Genomic DNA, 23,389 nt, shown 5'->3' with positions numbered 1-23,389 from the left:
TTTTGTGTGTGTGTTTGTCTGTTCTTTTGCTTAACATCTACTATTTTCAGTTGTGATTTTTGATAGAATTTATCGCTTATTGAAGTTGTGTGAAGTTGTGTGTCTTATGAGTGCGTGTGCACAGGTGTGAGTGTTCTTTTGTGCTTTGTGTCTGACTGACGTGTCATTGAAAAGCTTGAGAGGTTTGAAAGCCTTATGTAAATGTACTGTTGTTATTAGTTGTTGTGGTAGTAGTAGTAGTTGTAAGTGTGTGACTGCTTCTGGATGCTGTTGTTTCTGTCAGACTTTGGTGATGACAGTTGTGCCAAACTGCAGGTATGATGGAATGTAGAGTTATGATGGTATTGTTAGATAGTGTCGTGCTTGAAGAATCACCCCTCAGTAGCATTAATTGACTGGGCACAAAATTAGTAGTGATAAGCCGACTGCTATGAAAACTTTGAACCACACACACACACACACACACACACACACACACACACACACACATGGGTGGCATGTTCTCCGATTTTCTGCCCTATTTAGAGTAATCATGAACCTTGTCACATACTGACATAGATGTGCATGAATGTGTTACTTGTACAGGTACACAAGTATATAAGTCTGAATCAAAGGAAAGGAAAAGGTAAGGTGGGGAAAAACCTCTCCAGTGTTGTATTAGAGACAATAAATGCTGACTGCAGACTTTGCGTCATCATATTAATTAGTTTTCTTTCCATTTTCTTGAAGCATGTTCATTGAGAAAAATAACCTTTTTTTTTCTTTTTATGACTGCTAGGTGAAAGCCCTTCAAGATGAACTAAAGAAGCTGAGCCAGCAGCAGGACAGCCCCCCAGCAGCCATTGACCTCTCGGAGCAGGTGGGTCACCTGAAGCAGGAGCTGGAGGAGGCCCAGCAAGAGGTGCACACCCTCAGGCAGCAAGCAGCCAGCAGGGAGGGGGAGCTGGCCGACCTGAAGCAGAAGCTGCAGAAGGGCACCCTGGCCCTGAACGACCTGCACATGGACAAGAAGGACCTGGAGGAGGAGGTGGCCAAGGCCAAGGATGAGGTCAAGGCCAAGGTGGCGGCCATCAAGTCCATGCGGGAGGAGAAAGCCCAGCTGGTGGAGGAGAACAAGAGCCTGTCAGAGCGCGTGGAGGAGCTGGAGGATGAAGTGGACTCGTGGGAGCAGCGCAACGAGGAGAGCCAGGCAGAGAGGAGCCAGCTGAAACAGCTCCAGGAACAGCTGTCCTCGCAGCAGGTGGAGAACTGGACACAGCAGCAGAAGCTGGACTCTCTGTTTTTAGAGCTGGACGAGTCCAAGGCCCTGTGCAGAAAGCTGCAGCAGGCAGGACAGGCTGTTGACCAGGAGGTGGGCTTGAGGCAGGCTCTCGTTGAGGAAAGAGACAGAGCTGTTGAGGAAAAGAACAAAGCTGTACAGGAAAAGGGCAAGGCAGCTGCGAATGTAGCTGAGCTTGAGCAGCAGCTTGCAGCAGTACAAGAAAAACATGCTGATTCACTGCAACTATTGACTTCGCCTGCCCAAAGGATTGGAGAACTGGAAGCTCAGCTCAGTGTGCTTGAAGATCAGCTGGACCTGTCTGCTGGAGAGAAACGTGCTTTACAAGACGAAGTGTTGAGGCTGAAGGAAGAAATTTTAAACCAGGATGGTGCTGACACTGGAGACCTTAAACTCTGTCATCAGAACATTGTCAGGGTTCTAGCAAAACGCTCTGCCTGTCTGACTAGATTGAAAGAGGACTTGGAGAGTCGCTCCACGCTGTCTGGCCATATAGAAGACGACTCCAGTCATGAATCAGCAGACATAACAGGTGAGTGTTTGGTTGAACTGTGTAGAGAAAATCGCAGTCTGTTAGATGCCTTAGTCAGTGGGAACACACAGTTAGAGGAGATACAGCAGCAGTATTATGCAGAGTTCACAGACAGTGGAACAGTGTTAGCACATAGCAGCGCCAGCAACTTACAAACCAGTCCATCTCAGGTACCAGATTCTGTCAGAAAAGGAGTAGATCTTGATTCTTTACAGGTTGAAAACCAGCGCCTGTTGGATGTGATCAGAGACAAAGACTCCGAGATTCTTAATCTCACTCACTCAGTAAAAGATCTCCAGCAAGAAAATATTGTTTGCAGACAGTCGTCAGGCTCTCTGTCTGAAAGTTTGTCTGAACTGGAAAAAGTCATATCAGATAAAGACAGTGAGCTCCAGATTCTCCACACAGAGAATGGTCAGCTGATGAAGGTGTGTGAAGAATCCAAGTCCAAAATTACAGAGTCAGATATGAAGATGACCTCTCTTAAGACACAGCTGCAGGAGACAGAGGCCGCACTGCGACAAGCAGAGGAGGACTTGGATACTGCCAGTGGAACCATGGAAAAGATCACAGAAGCTAGTGCTTTACACTCAAAACAGGAAGAGGAACTGGTCTCAGCCAGGGTTAAAATTCAGCAGCTGGAGAAGGAGCTGTCTCAAGCCACTGAAACCTTGTTAAGCCACAAAGCCAGCATAGAAGAACTGAGCATCAAGTATTCTGATCAGAGAAAGACTTTGGAAGAAGAACAAGCCAGAAGCTCCTCACAGGAAGGCATCATTGCTCATTTACGACAGGCTTATGCAACGGTGGATAAAGAGCTGGAGACGCTGAAATTACAGCTGAATAACGCTATGAAATTTTTGTCAACAGAGCAGCGTGAAATAATCAAGGAGAAATTTGGTGACCAGACTGATTCTAATGTTGTTGCCATAGAGAACTCCCACAAACCTGCCTTGCAAATGAAGCCCAGCACTGGAGCCACGGTGGAACAGTCCAAAATGTTGAATGGGGAGGTTGAAGTGCAGGGCAGCGATGATAGTTCAGAGCTGTCAGCTTGGCATAGTCACATGCTCAGGCAGCTTCAGGAGAAGGAAGAGACCATCGCAGACCTTCAGCAGAACAACGCAGCACTGCTGCAGATGCTGGAAGCCAAGACCCTGACCTCGCAGTCAGGGGACAACACTCAGCTGACAGTGCACCAGCTGCAGAGTGAGGTGAAGGCGCTGAAGGTGGAGAAGGAACAGATGCTGGCCGTCATGAACGAAAAATCCCGTGAGGCAAGTTCCCTCAAGGCGGAGGTCATGCGTCTGATGAGCGTGGTCTCTGCTGAGAAGTCTGCCCTGGACAAACTTCAGAAGGACAACCAGGAGTTGATGTCACGATCCACACCTCCAAGAGACGACTCGTTGGAGGACATGACAAGGGAGGCCATGCAGAACCTGTCACGCCTGGTCCGTGACCGTGAGGTGGAGATTGAAGCCCTGAAGCAGAAGAACGAAACCCTGATGGCAGTGCTGCAGGATATGAACCAGAGTGACGGAAACACACAGGGTGCTGGGGGAGTGAGGACAGGCGCCAGTCTTGCTTCCCACATCGCTGACAAAGAGAACCTCGAGAAGCAGGTGGCAGCTCTGCAAGGGGAGCGAGAACAGATGGTGACCTTTCTCAACCAGAAGCATGCAGAGAGTGTTGCTTACCACACGGAAATTCAAAGGCTGGCAGCCCTGCGGGCTGAAGAAGTTGTACGATTTGAACAGCTGCAGTCAGACTATGACACACTCTGTCCACAGTTTGAGGATAAGAAACAGTCCCTGCTTAAAGTGCAGAACGACCTCATCAACTACAGACAAAAATATGCAGAACTGGAAGTCCGGTACGGAGAGCTGCTCCAAAAGTCCAACGCCTCTGAAACGGTGGATGCTGTCTCGTTCAACGCACTGCAGGAAGAGAAAGAGCGGCTGGCCAGCAAGCACTCAGAACTTCAGCAAGAAGTACAGAGCCGCGAGGAGAAGCTGCAGGCAGCGTTGGAAAGGCTGAAGGAGCTGGAGAATAAGCTGGCCAGCAAGGACACGGAGGTGTCGGCCCTGAAGAAGCAGGTGGACAGCCTGCAGTTCCAGCTGCAGGGTCTGATGATGGAGACGGCTGACCTGAAGCAGGAGAACCAGGCGGTCGAACAGCGGCACACACAGTGGCAAGAGCAGGGCCAGGCCCTGAAGGACCTCAACAGCCAGCTGACACTGTCTGTGCGGGAGAAGGAGTTGCAGGTGGCCTCCCTCCAGGAGCGCGTCCAGAAGCTGACGGCGCTGGTGTCGGAGCAGCAAGGGGAGAAAACCCAGGTGGCGCAGCTGTTGCGGGAGCAGGAGGAGGCGTCAGGACTGAGGGCAGGGCTTCAGCAGCAGGTGGACCAACTGACGCTGGCCTTGAAACAGAAGCAGCAGCAGCTGAACGACATCCACGCAGAGGTGAGCACCAGAGTACTTTGTGGGCTGGGATTCTGTTTAGGGAGACCCAGATTTTTATATAATTGTTTTGTTGTTAGTGTTTAATCATGTTCGAGCAGTTCAAAGAAACATGGAATGCAGAGGTTGACAGTTGAGACCACATTATTGTGTTGTTGGGCACCAGAAAATAAAGTCCACCTCAACTCTGTCACATGCTCGTTGTTCCTTGATGACAGAAGTTGCAGAAAAACAGTCAGTCGCAGTTCCCTAATGATAATGATGATTTAATTTATATAGCCATTATATGTAAAACATGCTTAGTTGCGCTGTGCATTGTAATTGATGAGTAAAGCATCCATTTAAACACCAAATTTACAACTTGCAAACACATCACTGTGTAGACATCCGACCGAACACTAACAGTAACTTACAAACACATCACTGTGTAGACATCCAACCAATCACTAACAGTAACTTACAAACACATCACTGTGTAGACATTCAACCAATCACTAACTGTCATTCATGTATGTACACACACACAAAACCACCATGCACAGCTCTCAGCATAAATACCAAACATCACAATAACCTAAACGATAAAATCTTCTTATGACACAAAACCATTGCACACAACTCTCCACATAAATATCAAACATAACAGTAACCTAAACAATAAAATATTCTCACAACACAAAACCATCACGCATAACTCTCAATGTATTTCTCAAACATGACAATAAACTGAACAAGAAAATCTTCTCACAACACAAAATCATCATGCACAACTCTCAATGTATATATCAGACATGACAATAAACTAAACAAGAAAATCTTCTCACAGCACAAAACCATCATGCACAACTCTCAACATAAATACCAAACATGACAATAACCTAAACGATATCAGATCTCCTCACAACACCACCACCACCACAATACTTAACAAACCATCACACTTTGCTGTTTCCTCGGTGACAGAACCTGCGGCTGAAGGAGAAGGAGCAGAAGCTGAGCCGGGAGCTGGACCGGCTGCGGAGCCACCTGCTTCAGATCGAGGAGGGCTACACACGGGAGGCCCTGGAGGCCGAGGAGAGGGAGAAGGTGCTGCGCAACCGCCTGGCCCACGCCGAGGAACAGCTGGCCACCACTGCCTCACACGTCCAGTCTGCGAGGTCAGTGGGTTTTTTTGTTGGCTTTCTTATTCTTCTTCTTTTTCTTCTTCTGTGTTTTTGTGGGGGCTGCAACTCCCCATGTCCAGTCTGGAAGGTCAGTGGGTTTTTTTTGTGTTTCTTCTTCAGTGGTTTTTTTTTTTTTTTTTGTCTTTCTTCTATTGTGGTTTTTCGTTGTCGTCTTCTGCATTTGTGTGGGCTGCATCTCCCTATGTCCAGTCTGCAGGGTCAGTGGTTTTTCTTTCGTTTTTCTTCTTTTTTCTTTTTCTTCTTCTTCTTCTTCTGTTTCTGCATTTGTGGGCTGCAAAATGCTTTACCACTCCTGGCAAGTAACACAGATCAGGTCTGTCAACACCAGACCTGCTTTATACCCTCAGGGCTGGCATGTTGTTCTCACCAACAATAGCTGCATATACTCAGGAACATTCATATTGACATTCATAAGCAAACTTGACACTGCTGACACAATAATAATGATGATAATGATAATGGATACTTGTTGAGCGCTTTCTTCCCTTAAAGGGAGCTTGAAGCGCTTTACAATAAACATTGAACACACACACACATGCACTCACACAATAACATAAAAGAGGAAGAAAAAAAGAATGATGATTTAAGTCATGAAAGCATAAAACAGATTCCAAGGTTACATGTATTGCATTACTTAATCACACACACACACACACACACACACACACACACACACACACACACACACACACACACACATCTTTTGACAAAAGGACCCATTCCAGGGACTGTCACTGTAAGCAAAGCGGTGTGTGTGTGTGTGTGTGTTGGTGTGTGTGTGTGTGTGTGTGTGCATATGTTTGTGGGTTCATGTGTGTGTGTGTGCATGTGTGTACGCATGTGTGTGTGTGTTGTGGATGCAGCCAGCAGGCGAGCCAGCAGGTGGAGAGCCTCCAGCAGCAGCTGCACAGCCTGGCCTCGCAGCGTGACGCGGCCTACATGCAGGTGGCCAGCCTGCAGGACCAGAGCCAGCAGTACGCCACCTCCCTGTCCAACCTGCAGCTGGTCCTCGAACAGTTCCAGAGGGGTCAGTTTACTTTACACAGTGTGTGGCATGTTTGGGTGGGTTTTTTTGTGTGTGAGTGTGTTTAGGGTGTAGTATACTGCTTGTTTCTTATTGAGGTTTAGGGTGTAATGTACTGCTCGTTTCTTTTGAGTTAGGGTGTAGTGTACTGTTGGTTTCTTTTGAGGTTAGGGTGTGGTGTACTGCTGGTTTCTTTTGAGTTGAGGGTGTAGTGTACTGCTGGTTTCTTTTGAGTTTAGGGTGTGTTGTATTGCTGGTTTCTTTTGAGTTTAGGGTGTGGTGTACTGCTTGTTTCTTTTGAGTTTAGGGTGTAGTGTACTGCTCGTTTCTTTTGAGTTAGGGTGTAGTGTACTGTTGGTTTCTTTTGAGGTTAGGGTGTGGTGTACTGCTGGTTTCTTTTGAGTTGAGGGTGTAGTGTACTGCTGGTTTCTTTTGAGTTTAGGGTGTGTTGTATTGCTGGTTTCTTTTGAGTTTAGGGTGTGGTGTACTGCTTGTTTCTTTTGAGTTTATGGTGTAGTGTACTGCTGGTTTCTTTTGAGTTTAGGGTGTGGTGTACTGCTGATTTCTTTTGAGTTGAGGGTGTAGTGTACTGCTGGTTTCTTTTGAGTTTAGGGTGTGGTGTACTGCTTGTTTCTTTTGAGTTTAGGGTGTAGTGTACTGCTGGTTTCTTTTGAGTTTAGGGTGTGGTGTACTGCTGGATTCTTTTGAGTTAGGGCATAGCATATTTATGGCTCCTTTTGAGGGCAGACTAAGATGATGTTCAGTTGAAATTTTGGTGTAGTATGCGGTATGGTTTCAATTTGATTCAATGGTGAACAGGAACCGTGTCGAATGGAACAGTGGTGAGACTGAAGTGTTGCTGTTCAGCGCGACCATGAGCATTTATTGTGATCAACAGTGCTGTCATATATTGAGTTTGTTGTGTCGAGTGGCCTCACATGGTGGTCAGAATTTAGTTTTAAGACACAGATAGGGCACACAAGCCAGTGAGATTTGAGTAAAAAAAATTAGCACCTTATAGGCTGAAAATTACAAAAGATTGCAGTGATTTGTCAAGATTATTTTTGTTCACAAAAATATCTTCTATAGATAAATATGTTGGGTTTTTTGGGATAAAGTACATATTGTGTTGCATGAAGGAAGTGGATGATCTTAGACTGATTGTAAACCAACTCGGCCTTTTTGACTAATATGCAGAAAAAGGATGAAATCTGTTAAAAAAAGAAAGAAAAAAAAGAAAAAAAACAACTTGAATCCCAGATTCTTCATTGATTGAGAATGATCGCAGAAGTGGTTTTCATGTCTGTATCATTACTTCAGTATGTAAAATTAGATTCTGAATAGTCACTTACATCGATGATCTTAACAGAAAGGTTTCATTCTCTTGTGAAGTGGACACTATTGTAGTTGAGAGTGAGACAGCACCTGTTGCCTTTATTTTCATTTGGGTGTTTTTATTATCTCAAGGTAATCAACGTGAATTTGCTTTGTTTCCAACAGAGAAAGAGTCACAGATAGCTTCAGAAACAGAACGCTATCTTGAGGATGCACGGAAACTGAAGGAACAGACAGCAAGACTGGAGAGGGAACTTCAACAGGCGCATGTTAGTTGCATTGTTTTTCTCTTTTGCTTTTGCCAGATTTGTTTTGTACCATGTTTTATTTTATTTCATTTTATTTTTTGCCACAATTCTTTGCAAGAATGTAGAGTTCCTTCCCAGCAAATTACTTTGCGGCTTTATTTGGTTTGCTTTTGCCAGATGAACATCTGTCAGTGTTAATGGAGAGAGAGTGTGTGTGGTTGTGTGAGTCTCTACGTGTGTGCATGCAGTCTCCTCATATTCCATCTTTTCAGTCCTGTCTCTTACAATGACCTTTTGTTTTTTTCTTTCATGACACAGCTTTGGGGAGGTTCATTCACTTTCTCTCTTCTCCCTCACTTGGGTCTCCATCCCTCTTGTGGGAGGTGTTTGTATAATCAGTACAGTCTGTTGTTCTTTCACAAGATTGATCCATTGATAGATTGTCATGTTTTGTTTTGTTCTTCTGTTGCCCAGGAGGAGCTTGAAGAAGCTACAGATGGCCTGGCAGCAGCATCACGGTTGAGTGAACAGCTGGACCGCAAAGAGGAGGCTTTGCAAGCCCTTCGTGAAGAAGGTAATCATAGTTAGTGATCAGCAGAAGAGTGCTTTTGTTTTTCCTTGCTTTTTGTTGCTGTTACTTGTTGGGACATGTAGTATGTGTGGGTTTAGGTGTGTGTGTGTGTGTGTACCTCATGATCACAAATTGACTTTCAAAAATGTTTGAGGAAAGTAAATGAGGTATTGGCAGATGTTATATAAATATCTTTATGGTCACAATTCCTTCTCAAAGAAGTAAGAAGAAACAAAAAGAGTAATAAAAATAAAAATTTATGGAGACTGTAAAGGATAAGCATATGGTCTACCTGTGCATGAAAAAACACAACAAATAAATAATATTTTTCATATGAGCTTAACAATAAAATAGCACATGTACTGCTCTAAACATCAAGTAAATTGAATACCTTCATGTACACTTAACTGTCATTCAGCATATCATGATATAATATCACATATATTGTAGTTTTTTTCAATCCATGCAGCTTATTTTCACTTAAGGATAATGCAGAATTAAACAGTGCTGTTTGTATTGTATGGAAGTTTCCTCTTTAGTGATTTCAGAATTCAGGAATTCAGAAGGATAAGCTATGACTGGTACATTGATTTTGAGAAGGGAGAGGGTGGATGAATGTGTGTATCGTGTATGCTTTGCAAGTGATGACAGTGTATGCCATACTAACCCAACAAATGATCCATATTACATTAAGTATCTGTTAATTGATAAGTGCTTTGAATTTATAGAAATACTTATGCCCAAACTAAGTGCCCTTATTCTTGAAAAAAGTTTCCATTCATTATAGATGTGTTATATTTATGACAAAAACAAAAATGGAAAACAAAATTTTAACACACAAAAATATAGTCTCCTGATTTTTTAGATATAATACAAAAGAAAATACAGGAAAAGGCTCCACAACTGATGAAAATTTGATTTTTGAAGGTTAAAAGTGTCTGCTTGTATGAAAAGACTGTAAACACATTGACCCAGAAGGCCTTGTGTCATGTAAAGAAAGCAAACGAAGCCAGAGTCCCGTGTGTATAGTCCAGTATACTTACAGGTGGTCATTTGTATCCTTTCCCTGCATTTTCCTCCACTCCCCCCCCCACCCCCCAACCCCTCCCTAAACCTTCCTTAATGTGCCATGTAAAAAAAGCAGACAAAACAAGTGTCCCATGTGTGTGTAGTCCAGTGTACTGGTGGTCATTTGTATTCTTTCCTTGTCATTTCTCTGCCCCCCCCCCCCCCCACCCCCCCCCTCCCATCCCCTTCAACCCCCCACTTCCATCTCCACCTCCCCGCACGTCCCAAATCTCCTTTTTTTCTCAACTCACTGTCCTTTCTGCACCAATGGTACCATTCTTATGCTTGTTCCTTCATCATCCCGTCTGTTACTCTGTGTGTGTGTGTGCGTGCATACGTATGATATGTGTCACACCTCCCAGCAGTCTGTCTTGCTCTTCTTTACCTCAAAATCTTCACTTCAGCTATTTTGTCTGACTTTTTTTCTTTTCTTTTCTCTCTCTCTCTCTCTCTCTCTCTTTTTCTTTTCATAATTTATAAACTTGCCACCATCTTTCTCTTCTCCGGCTTTCATGAAAGAGCTGCTTACTGCCCAGATGGCCCAGCTTACTGTCTCCCCACTTCAAGCGGCTTGCCTGTAGGTTGCTTTGTTTGGATTTCTGTGGCTTTTCCAGGCGACTCGCAATGGTGGCTTTGAATTGCCGTGGGACCATTGCCCTCAAGCTTGAAAAGGTCAATAGCTGCTGCGGTTGCGCTTAGAAGGAGAAGCTTAATTTCTTTCTCCCTTGTTGTTTAGCTTCTTTTTTTTTCTCTTTTTTTTCCATTTTTTCCTTTTTCTACTCTAGTTTAAAAATTTCTTCTTTTTTTGTTCATTATTTCAATTTTTACTTTAGTTCTAAAACAATATTATTAATGACTGATCATTTTGTCAAAGTGTCATAGTGTTCATTGCTTTCAAGAAACGATATTGATTAATGTTGATTATTTGAGATTAGAATTCAATATGTAAGCATTTGAATTTATGTTGCTTTTGTTTTTTCTGCCCTAAATTTCTTTTAGATTTTTTAGGGTTATGAAATTTATTTTTATTTTGTTTTATTTTATTTTGTTGAAGATTTCAAGAGAGTTTGTAAAAGTTTGTTGGATGTCTAAGGCTCCAGACCCACTGTTGGTTTTGAAGTGGAGTAGATGCGAAAGGGAAGAAGCAGAGTAAGTGTGGAGACGGAAGCTGGGCCTGCAGCCTTAATATCAGCTGGTAATCCTGAGTGGGCCGACCTCGGGAGGCTGGCTGGTATGATGGGTGTGGGGTCCCCATGACGACTGGGCACACAGCTCCTCCTGTTTTTCTGTTGGGCTCTCTCGGACATCATTTCTCCTTGATCTGATTCTGTGTGTTTGTGTGTGTTTAAAAAGCTTTCAGGTATCTTTGTGTTACGTGTGTGTGTGTGTGTGTGTGCAAATATGTGCATGCTGCCGACAGTCATCTCACCTCTCTCTCATCCCTCCCCTACTCTGACTTTGTACATTTTGTACTCATACTTTGAACATCCCTGTTGATGTGTACAGTATATCTTAAACTGATTTCACTTACAATATAACCATATACTTATATTGATTCATTCTTGGGTGTACTTTCTTGGGATTTTTGTCCCTTCATGTATACTGCATTGTATCAGTGGCAGTTGATCGGTTGGTTTGCTTCCATTTGATTGGTTCAGTTGGTCATTCTGCGTGTTCCATTGGTGGTTTTAGGGGAAACTGTTTCCACCATCTATATTTGCATGGGCTTGGTTGATTTTACATCCTGTTACAATGTTTTTCTCTTTTGTTTTTCTTTCTCCTTTTTTTCTGTATCCCTGTGATATTTTGTGGATGAAGTTCTCACGATACTCTTTGGGATGTCTTGTGCTTCTGTACAGTATTGTTAGCATTGTGATGGGGTTTCATTTTGACTGCTTTATTACTTTGTCATTGATGTGGTGATGCACAGATGTTGTATGGCTGGCTTTTCAGCTTTTGATGTGTCGTGTTTTGTTTTTAATTTATGGTTAACAAATACATGCCTTCAACTTTGCCACATTGTTCACAACAAAGGCCAATAGAAACAAGAGTTAAAAAAAAAAAAGAATTGTGAAAATTTAAATTGTCATGCCTGTCATTGTCTGATGTAAAAAAATAAAATAAAATAAAAAAGAAGAAGAAAGGAGAAAGAAAAGGAAGCAAAAACAAAGAAAACATGACTGAATGTGGAATCCCATTGAATAGATTTTACGTTTGTGTGATTTCTCAAATCAACTTTCACATACTCAAACCTTTACAGAGTTGAACTTCAGAGACTTTCCAAAAGGAACAAAAACAAAACCTGCTGTTCACCAGTTTTGTTCTTGTTTTTATAATATCATGACACCAGATGTAATTATACTGTCCATCAGTAAATATTCCCTGAATCTGGACACATATGGTGGGAAGTTTCCCCTACTCAGAATCAAAAGTTTGAAATTACTTGGAAACTTTGGTCTCTCAGGCCTTCCCAGGAAAAAAAAACCCCAACCCCCCCCCCCCCCAAAAAAAAAAAAACACCAAAAAACTGATACAGGAAAGTCTTGTTTTGGACAGGCTGTGAGTGAACAAAGTTAACAGCTGCATTATTGTTGCCTGGCCCACAGGCACCCTACTGTGGTGTTGCCACAGGCTGTCATGAATTGGATTTTTTATTTATTTTTTTTTTTTTTAAATCCTTCCTCTTTCCAACAGCATCTTCCATCACAGTACTGATCTGGATTGGGCATCGGTACTGTGCACAGAAACCAATTTCTGGAAGAGGAAGGTAAAAGAAGCTGTTCAAATCAAGATGAGAAAGCCTGGGACACTGGCCTAAAATTCTCTCCAATTTATATTAGTCTGTTGCAACACCACCGTCAGGTGCCTATGGCCAGGGCAAAAAAAAAAAAAAAAAAAAAAAAAAAAAAATTCAATGCAGCGGTGAACACAGTTCACTCACAGCCTGTCCTGTCCAAGACTGACCTGTGTCAGTTTTGCAGAGGAAGTTGGCAAGAGACCACTGGAAGATTCAAGTAAGTTCAGACTTAAGTTCTCAGTAAAGAGAACTTTCCATCAAATGTTGGTTGTTTTTCTGCATTGTTTGATTACCAACATTGCCAGGATCATTTCTCATGGAGTTTGAAGGCATGTCTGATGTTGAGATAAATTGCTGCTTCCTAACTCTGCTCAGCTTCATTATCTTAATTGAACTGTTGCCTGTTTGTGTCGTTACATTTTACATCACAGAATGGGGGAAAAAATCCTGTTGAGCATGTCATTTTGCAGAGGGAAAGGTTTCCTTTGTAGATTTTTTGCTGTAATTATCTGGTGATAACATATGTATGTGATGTGGATTTGTATGTGTGAATAGAACAGAATAGAAGATAGAATATTTTGTTGTCATAAAACTGGTTTATAAGACACAATAGTAGTGATATATATATATATATATATATATATATATATATATATATATATATATATATATATATAATGTGCATTTATGTGTTTGTGTGTGCCTTCTGTTTGTTTATATGAATATATACTTGCTTTATTATTCTTTGTTTCGTGCACATCTGATAAGTGGGAACTGATAATTCTGTATGGTTTCCTCCACATTTGATTTCGTTTGCTTGCAAACATTAAAGTTTAGGTTTTCCGTCTGTCATTAAGGGTTAATTTAATCTTTTCAAATGCTGCTGTTCAGGCTTTGTTTTTTATTTTGCTTTCAATGAAACATGGGAGGCTGACAGATATGTGTGCTTACTGACTTTGTTGGTTTTATGATTCAGTGCAGTTATCTTTTTAAAAAAAAGATCAACACACAAATCATGACCATGGTTTGTGTCTGCATTGAAATCTGACAAGCACATTTGGTCTGGACTTTTGCATCTGCGTGTTAAGAAATGAGAAAGAAACTGAGAAAGGAGGGAAGAGAATAGGTGCAGAAATTCAGCAGTCATTCTTTCAAGACAGTGAATGTGTGCTGCTTCAAAAGGGAAGCTTTCCAGAGATGTAAAAAGAAGCATTTTGCATGCTACCACATGCATGGCAAGACATGTTGGTGTTTATGTAATCTCAGCTGGTAATTCTGGGACAAGAGTTGCACCTCCAGTTGCTAGCTGAGATTGCGTCAATGCCTAAACCTGGTCACCCAGCCATCCGTGTACCTGTGCTTTGGTTGTTCCTTCCTCATTAACTGTAGCTGATGTGTGTCTTGTCTAACCCACTGCACACCTGGCGGGGAGGATGGCCTCCACATGTGGGCAGAACAGCTTGTTTGCTGCTTGTGTTCTTCTGTGTGCTTTGTGCCTTGCTTTCTGACCTTGCCTGGACTTGTGTTGCACTTCACTGGCTCTGTGGATATTGTCCTTTCATTTTGTTGTTGGTGTTGTTGTCATGCACTCATTCAAGAGGAAGAGGAGGGGATGATTTCAGGCTGAAGTTTTGTTTTTATTGGGTCCTGTGTGACGAAAATGGCTTTTTTCTGAAGTAGTACTTGACTTTGACATCTTTGTGATGAAAGAAGTATAGGATGAAGACAAAAGCCTGTATATTCAGATCACTGTAATGACTGAGAGCTGACATTTTCCATCTAAAGAAACTTGCTACAACATAGATATTTAAAAAATCATCCCATGTGTTGGAATCGACCTGAGTTATCACCTTCAGCAGGAAGATAATTACATCAATAAACCATCTGTCATATAGAAATTTGAACTGTGTCCCCATTTGTGAACACTTTTTAACCACACAAACTATCCACAAATATTTGTTCTCAACTACTCACTGCTCACCTTGTCAGCATTATCATTTCTCAGTCATTTGACCCAAGAAGGGTGTAATATGTAAAATGACCATTGCAAGTTATCTTGACCATTTTGCTGCCTTTTTTTCTCACTGTTTCACAGAAAATCATATTTTAAAAATGCTTTGCCAATTCATCAGCATCAATGCTTTGCTGTTTGATTATTGTGCCTGCTGCCGAGGCTTGAATGCTGTCTCATGTGATGAGTATGATCTTTAATTTGTCATTACAAGCTGTTGCCCTATGTGCTCCTTGGCCATAATGGAACTGGAGGGTGGTTTTGCTTTTTTTCTTGTCTGGATCTTTGCTAATTTTTCATTGATTTTAAAAAAAAAAAAAGAAGTTTTGCTTCACATAATTTTTCAAAGCTTAACAAGATGGAGTTGAGTGTGTCCTTGTTTGTGATGGGAGAGAAAACTTGAAAGCATACTTTGAACAAACAGTTCTTTGCGTTACTTCATCCCTGGTACATTTCCTTTAATCTTGTTTGGAGGAAGTGAGAGTAGGTGGGAAACATTCTTGAGGTTCATATCTGCCACTGTTGATTTGCACCAGCAGTGTACAGAATATCCTGATATTTTAGTCAGTGGTGGTCAGCAGAAGGGATATTCTTGCTTGGTTGGTGGTCAGCTTGTGTGTTTTGGCTAAAGACAATGGACTGGATTTTAGTGCTGGATTCTCAACATCATCCAGATCTGGAATTTTTACTCTGCTTGTCCAGTTTCTACAGACAGCATGCAGCGTTCATGCAGTGACTCCTTTCATTCATGAATGTCCAGTCATCTTGTCTCTGTGCCGTCAAAGTGTTTGTCATTTTGCGGGTGGCTTCCTTTTCCCCCCGTCTTTCTTTTTCGGGTCAGCAGTTCTTGAATGTTGTTTGGTAGCATTCTGTGCTTGTGATTTCTTGGCTGTTAGACTTAAAAAAAAAATAGCGAATCCCTGCCCTGGCATGTGCATGTGTGGAGTGGTGAGGCTGTGAGTATTACATCAGGTACGGAGGGGCACAGTGCTTCGTACCTGTTGTCATATTCCCACTCTTCCACCTCCTGTCAGCATCGTGTTGCATCCTTCTGCATCCTGGACCGGACCGCTTGCTCTGAGGGGCAGAGAAAATTGATTCCCTTGCTCTGTGGTTGACCGAGGATGTCACTGGTGAACCCAGTTGAGGTTGTGAGTTGGTTGGTTCGTTGTTTCTGGTTTGGTTTTGGAGGAGGAGTGGTTTAGGTCATGCTGTATTTTGATGTGTGCATGGTGCATGTTCAGCATTGTTTGTGGTTGAATTACTTGGCATTTATGAACAGCATTGTACCCCATTGCCAGTTGTGATGTCTGTATCACACTGGTAAAAAATGTGGGTTTTTTTTTGTTTTGTATTTTTCATGTATATAAGTATTGTGAGTTTTTAAAGCTGTAAATAATTTAATTTTTGTGTCTGCACTTTCATTACAAAGTAGAAACTAAACAGTCTTGTGCCATTGCCACTTTGAGAGCACCAAGAAAAGTGGACGTGGGGATGTGGGTTTACAATCAGTTTTTTGCTTCCTTCTCAGTCCAGCACAGGGAGACAGCACTGAGGGACACTGAGGAGGAGGTTCGAAAACTGACATCCAGCAAGGAAGCAAAAGTGGATAGGTGATGCTTTGTTCCTCTGGTTTGTGAAAAGCTTTGAAAATATCATGCTTAGAAACTGGTATACAAGTGAATTATCAGCACTTTCTTGGTTTAACTGTTATTTGAAAAAAAAAAAATAAAAGGATTATCTTGTAATTGAATTTGTAGATGTTTGGGTTTTTTATTTTGTAATTATGGCATGTGAGATCATAGACCTTTTATGTGGACCATTGTAAATGGTCTTTTCTGTGGTTTGACCCTGCAAAAATGAAAATTGACAAAAGTATTATCTAGACATGTGATCAAGTTTTTGTAGTGCAGATGTTAATTCCATGAGCAGATTAAGTGAAACGAATGCAAGATAGCCATGTTTCTTGACTTGACGTGATTTTTTTTTTCTCTCCTCCACCAAAAATACTTTGAGGATTAGCAAAATTTGTCCTTCATTGGTTTTGTAACACCTGTGAATACTTCATAGTAGCACTGTAGTTTGTCTTGACTTGGAAAAGAAGTAAATCAATGGCTTTTTTTTAATGGTCCATGTTTTCAGGGAGCTGATGAAAAACCTGCTGTTGGGTTACTTCCATACACCTGACAGAAATCGTATGGACGCGATTCATGCCATAGGCAGTGTCCTTGGCTTCACACAGGATGATTTCCACAAGGTGACTGGGTCTTTTTAAAATAGACTCCACAGTATGTGAATACAAAATAGCATCACATCTTTGGCTGTATTTTCATAAAGGATTGAAGGGAGTGTTTACATACTGTTGGGTTTTGTTCTAAACCTTTCAGGTAATCTTTAGTCTAGGTATCATAAGCATTGTTTATTCATGCAGTTTGCAGACTAGAGAAGTGTCCAAATAAGAGTAGTTTGTTGTTGTTTTTCAAAGCTTTGTCCTTAGATGGTTGAAGCATGTTTTTGTCATGAACTCCCAGTTACAAAGCATGCAGCTGACTGACACTGTTGGCAGCTTTAAACATGCCAGAAAGATACAAGAAGGAAATATGTAAACAGAACTTTTAAGTGCTTGCTTTTTCACGAGCTTCTGGCTCCGTCTTTGGACATTTATTCTATGCAAACATTGTATCACTGTCTCACACAGTAAAAAAAAAAAAACTGGCAGGTTTGATACAGAGGCTGATGATGGGAACATTATTTGTAGAATCTGTTTTGGGATGCTATGTCATCTGTTAGATTCATTTCAAGAAGTCATCCATTTCAGCCTTTGGGAGATAGAGAAGGTTGTGTTCAGTCTTCTTACAATGTTCGGCTTGCTCTCTCTTCACAACATCTGACGATCCTGAGAGGAGACAATTTGTATGGGTGTGTGTACATGTCCCCTAAACTGCCCTGTTCATGTCACTGGGTTCAGATAGAATGATTTCATCATCCAGGAAGTTCCAATCCCATGCCACTTAGCATTTATGTCTGTATATTTACATATATTGTAGAAAGTTGTTTTTTTTCAGTTGGTATATTTTGCAAAATAGTGTTTTAGACTAGTCAGAGTGGAAATGCTTAATTAAGATATTAATATGATAATGTATATTTACATTATCATTCGGTTCCATCAGAACCAGCCAGATCAAAAACTTCAGCAAAATCCATTAAAAATTTTTTAATCTTATATACTGCGGAAGGTGACTTAAGCCATGTATGTGGTTTCAGATTGAAGAGAGTCAGGGTGGTGGATGGGTGTCGAACTTGTTCCGCAGGACTCGAACTCCAGGCACCCCATCTACCCCTGTTCATCAGTCAAGACCTTCCAGTGCAAATCAGGTGAGATATATAGTGGTAGACAAATGTGTTGTGGTTGTGGATGGGAGTTTCAGTTTAGTTTCTCAAGGAGGCGTCGCTGCGTTCAGACAAATCCATATACATTACACATCTGCTGGGCAGGAGCCTGACCAGTAGCATTGTCTCAACCAAATGACTAGATGCTCAGTTTGATTTTCCAGTCAAACTTGGGAGAAAGGGAATTTTTTGAGTCAGTTGTGTAGGACTAATATGAAATGGTATGGACAAAGTGTCAGCAAAAGAAGAAAAAAAGGCCATGGCAGCAATTCTTTTCACCTACTTAAAAACTGATACTCTGTGTGTTTGTGCATACGTGCATGCTCATAGGCCCTCAGCCATGAGCTTTTTTTCTCCTGGAGAAAGATCAGTTTCTTATTGAACCATCCTGTTCAGTTTCGTAATCATGTGTCATAACGGATTGTGTGTGCGCATGTGTGTGTGGGTACGAACATGCATATGTGTTTGTATTTTTCTGCAGAAGAGGGGTTAGACCTACCAAAAAAAAAAAAAAAAAAAAAAAAAAAGAACATTTTCATACTGATGATGGATTATTAGGCCCAGAGATGTCAACTGTTACAATTTCTCTGTATTTTGCTAATGATCACAGTTCGTTCCAACATTACGCTGATGTCAGAATTGTTCTGATGAGTTCATTTTCAACTACATAGCATGGTCACATGCTTTCCTGTTGTAACATTTCCCAGACACTCTAGACATATGGATCATGAGGCCAGGGCTGTCACTATTAACCTTGGTCTCACTTGATGATGCTGAGCTAATTGTGTGCATGTTAGCATTGAAACAGCATTGAGTGGATCAATCAGCTTAATCACAGCAGTTACACCATGTTGCAGGTAGGCCCATGTTTATATGCCTTGTAGATAACATGTACGTTGCTGATGTGGCTCAGAGTCAGTGTTCCTACCAAATTCAAAATGTTCTTTCCAAATTTCCTGATTGTTCCTACAAACACTTGACAGGGGTTGGCATCTCTGTAGGCTGTAGTAAATTTTCCTCTTTTGAAAACAAAGTTCAAATGTTATGTGGTTTGCGTTTCAGTCGTTCTCCCAGCTGTTTGTGAAGTTCCTGGAGGTGGAGTCCACCCCGCCCCCCGCCCCCGTGCGTCTGCCGGCGGAGGAGATGGCCCGTGAGGTGCAGCAGCACCACCACCATCACCCTTCCCGTGACAAGGCCCCCCCCTTCAACCCCTTCACCGCCCCCCGCCACGTGTCAATGCCCATCCCTGTGGGGTCGGCTGCCTCGGCCATGGCCTCCTCCTCCTCCTCCCACCTCCTCATGGCCACGCCCCCTGGCTCCCCGACAACCACCTTCCCTGTCTTTGCGCCCTTCTCCACTCCTGCTGTGTCGTCGTCCTCTTCGCAAAGCTCCAGTGCCATTCTGAAGGACGTGTTGGGGTCTAGGTGATAGAGGGGGACTGGGTCCCTGTTTTGTGTCAGGGGCTCTTTTAAAAGCTGTGTACTACTCTCTCTTCTCTCTGTCCATTTATGGTCTTTTCATTTTGCTGGGTTGTGGCAGGGACAAACATCATGGTGATATGACAATTGTAGGATGAAAACAAATATTTTAACTGCACTGTTTTTTTGTTTTTTTTTAATTGGGTCATAGTGTACATTCATTCGGGGCCTACAGATTAATTCCAAAGCAGTTTTTCTTCAGATTCAGTTCTTTTGCTCTGTTGACAGCAATAGAATTAATCCCCCTTTCCCCCAATCCCCCCACTCTTTTTCGCTTTTTTTTCTGGTTTTGTGCTTCAGAATCGCAGATCTTTTGGATTTTGACGTCCAACTTAGAGTTTATGGTGATTTTCAAAGTTCATTGGTTGCTGCTGCATATACACATGAAGAAACATTTCCACCTGTTTTTTTTGTATTTTTGGAAGAAGAGTACGTGGGAGGGCGTGGATGGGATTGAAGTATAGGGTCTGTCATGTGTGAATAGTTTTATGGGTGCCTGTAGATACACGGAATGTCGTGCATGATTTTTTTTTTTTAAACATTGTAATGTTTCAGCTCTTACGCACGCCTACAGCAGTTTGCAGTTCAAGATGCCTAGATTGGTTAGTTTCTTTTAATATTGTGGAACAAATAGTTTAGTAACAGTGGATGAGTTTTCAGTTAAGATTAACCACTGATGAATTTAGGTATTAAAAACAAATTGAATGCCATGTTCAGTTTTTATCTGTCTTTTGGGAACTCTGAAATGTTACAGTATTTTAAATGTTTCATGTAAACTGGATTGCAGCATTCACTCGCCCTTAGTAATTCATGCAAGCATGTTAAAGAGGAGAGAAACCGCTTTACCTATAAAGATATTTTATCTTTAAAGAGATCTTCAAATATCGACAGAGATAAGTCAGGGTTTATAGTGCTCATACAGTCATGCTCTGTTACCCTTTGTACAGCCATATTAATGATCAGTAAGCAGCCTTTGTAAATAAGCAGCCTTTGTAAGGTAGCATGTGATAGTGGGTTGCTGTTGCAGTAACTTTGATATATTCAGTCTGAAGACATTGACCTCGCTTATCTCTTCTGTGAAGTTGAGTAAGTGCTGACTTTGGACTTGCATGTGTATACTGGAGTGTGTAATGCAGGACAACACAGTCCTGGGCTGGGTTGCGTTTGAGCAGCACCAAGTTCACTTTGCGTTAAGAAATCTTCCTGTGCTGATTCTGTAGACCAAGGTAAAATTTATTATGCTAAGCAAACATATTAGCACTGCTAAGTTCTCCTATGCCAAAGGAAACTTTTGAACTCCTAGCAAACTTAACACTGTTACGGTCACTCGTGCGACCCCAGCCATGGTTGTCTAATATCCATGGTAACACTTTAACACTGGCTTTTTTCTCAGCAGATATGGGAATATGAAGATGGTAGTTACAAGATAAGACCTTTCCAGTCATTCCCTTCGCAGTATTGTGATAAGCACAGAGAGAACATGCTAATATGTAACGAAAATACACTTACAAGCTTGGAGCAGTTTGCATCACATTGAATGTTTTGTAACAGGATGTTATACTACTTTGTACATGGAGCCCTTGAAGAACCTTTTTTTTTTCTTTTTTTTTTTTTTTTTAAATCTGTTCCATTTCTGCAGGGTATTGCATGTAAGTTTTAAAGGCCTTGTCAGTTTGGTTCATGCTATGTTGGTCTGTCAGAATGTATGTATTTAATAAAAACAAAAAAACTTATACATTCTTTGAGATTACCACGAACACATGTTATTGATGCAAGCATTTTTATCCTTTGTGTATGCTATGCAGTGGAGTACCGGTTTGTTTGTTTTTTAATCTTTTTTTCTTTTTTCTTTTTTCTTCGTATTATGACTAAGCATGTGGGTAACATTACTTCTGAACTTTCTTCCAGTGACAGGGGAATATAGCTCTAAGTTGTGATTTTGTCTGAACTAGAGTTTAAGACAGAAGCAATGTGCATGGCATAAGTCTTTCAGGCCATTACATCTTTGTCAGTGTGATCACATGTCAATCATTTTGTGTGCAAAGTGTACATTTTTTATGACTTGGGAACCAAATGCTCTTAAACTGATGTGTATATATAATGTGTATACACAATGTGCATAAATTCATGTGTCCATGTACTTGAACTGTGGTCATATGAGTGAATTGATGATGCATTATCTTGAATGGGGAATATATTTATTTAACCAAAAGATTGTCTTTATTCATTCATCTGGTTTGATGTATCTTAGTTCAGTGTTATGGAACTGCATCACTGTTGTACAAACAAGCCAAGCCAATATCTGTGCTCAAAACATGTCACTGACATTACATAAACACAGCAGCAAATTGTACACTTTTGAAATATGAAGAAATATTGCACACACACACACACACACACACACACACACATAGAAAAAAATGACACCCAAAAGATTCATTCTAGTGTGTGTGATATTATGTCTTGAAATATGTTTTGTAGGAATTTACCATGAAATGAGAAATGAGACTCTCCAGTTGTCATAAAAGATCAGCTTTCAATATGTAAAAACTGTTCCAAAGTGTTTGGTTCAATTCTATTCCAAGAGAGGGGAGCAGACAGGGGGAAATAGGATCAACTAATTGATGCACACACTCACTTGCTCTCCTCACACCAGTAGCAGGGCCACATGGAGTGGGTTTTTAGAGTGTTTACTTTAGAATACAGCACACACACTAAGCAGTTCACCCTACTTAGCAAAAGCAACACACACTAAGGTAGCACACTGCCTTCTTCAAGTACTTCCTACAAGCAGCACACAGTAAAAAGTTCACCCAACACCTAAAGCAGCACCTACAAGCAGCACACCTGGAACATGAACACAACCAAAACCCAGGTCAGGTAAAATCTCAAAATACCTAGACATCACTGACTTGAAAGGCCTATACCCTCTCAGCACCTTTCATCACATGTCCACCAGTATGCACCCCTCTCACACATAAATCTGTGTGGTAAAAACAAGTTTCATGAAGCTTACCTGCCACCAACAGTGACATACCATACTGTGCACCATACCTACGACTGACCAATACAACCCTGTGATCAGCTCATGTTACCCATCATACTTATAATAAAACTGTTACCATGACCAAACGAATCTCTTTGCCTTCACAAAGTGTCCCACTGACACAAGTGCATGTATGGAAATCATTATTTCCAACATATCTCAGGTAAACAACAAACTATGTGCAACAACATAGCACTGACCCTCAGTGCTGTCATAGTTTACCAACTCATTAATCACATTACAATGTTCTTTCTCACTTTGAACAAAGTAAACCACTGTCACATAGCACAACTCCTACACATGTTACCACAACTACCAACTAATCAACCATGTGTTCCACAACACTTACTGTTACCCCCATGTGCACACACACATGAAAAACCCTCAACACACACTGACAATGTGTTAGCCTATAGATCTGTTCATTTCACATTTAACTGACACCACCTACTATATACAAAACAAAAGTAATACATCAAAAATACAGAACAAGATATCTAACAAAACAGAAGGGGGAGGGGGGAGGACTCAGATTTAGGCCAGTCCTTCCCTCCACACATTAACCCCATTTTTTTCCACAAGCCACAAGATCAACTAAACTCCACCAATACAAAACATAGTTTCCCAACACAACTAAGTTATCAACATAACATAAAACCATTACAAGTCATGTACTCACAGCCCAACAGGGATTTCCTTGCTCCTCACATCACTGATCAGGCAGTCACCCTGTGTCAGTCAGTTTTTCTCGGAGACAGCTGAGAACTGGCTGTGCTGACTGGTTTTATCCTTGCCCACAATATACTGTGCATGCTAATGCAAGCTACAACACTCACTCCCCTATCTAGTTGAACTGAAATAACCAGTCTTTGCTTGTCCCAATGACGCTACGTGAATGACTGACAGATTCACTGCTTAATCCCGATTCGTCCAATTAACAGATTGATCTGATTTGCTACAATTCAAC

The 23,389-nt window shown here is 41.5% G+C and overlaps 1 protein-coding gene across 4 annotated transcripts in view; it reads left to right on the top strand.

Annotated features, from left to right (window-relative positions):
- The window catches only part of LOC143280803 (uncharacterized), an 83,239-nt gene extending 61,651 nt beyond the window's left edge, over positions 1-21,588 (top strand). For all 4 annotated transcript variants that reach the window (XM_076585491.1, XM_076585489.1, XM_076585492.1 and 1 more), the window contains 9 exons: positions 779-4,273; positions 5,234-5,427; positions 6,318-6,481; positions 7,979-8,082; positions 8,536-8,635; positions 16,040-16,121; positions 16,651-16,765; positions 17,773-17,883; positions 18,961-21,588. In XM_076585491.1, the coding sequence (XP_076441606.1) occupies positions 779-4,273; positions 5,234-5,427; positions 6,318-6,481; positions 7,979-8,082; positions 8,536-8,635; positions 16,040-16,121; positions 16,651-16,765; positions 17,773-17,883; positions 18,961-19,326 (4,731 nt within the window). In that variant the 3' untranslated portion in view covers positions 19,327-21,588. The remainder of the gene's footprint in view (positions 1-778; positions 4,274-5,233; positions 5,428-6,317; positions 6,482-7,978; positions 8,083-8,535; positions 8,636-16,039; positions 16,122-16,650; positions 16,766-17,772; positions 17,884-18,960) is intronic.
- The last annotated feature ends 1,801 nt before the right edge of the window (positions 21,589-23,389 follow it).

The sequence above is a fragment of the Babylonia areolata genome, chromosome 4 (genome assembly GCF_041734735.1).
Source record: "Babylonia areolata isolate BAREFJ2019XMU chromosome 4, ASM4173473v1, whole genome shotgun sequence".
NCBI classification, from domain to species: domain Eukaryota; kingdom Metazoa; phylum Mollusca; class Gastropoda; order Neogastropoda; family Buccinidae; genus Babylonia; species Babylonia areolata.
This window is presented reverse-complemented; position numbering and strand designations above follow the sequence as displayed.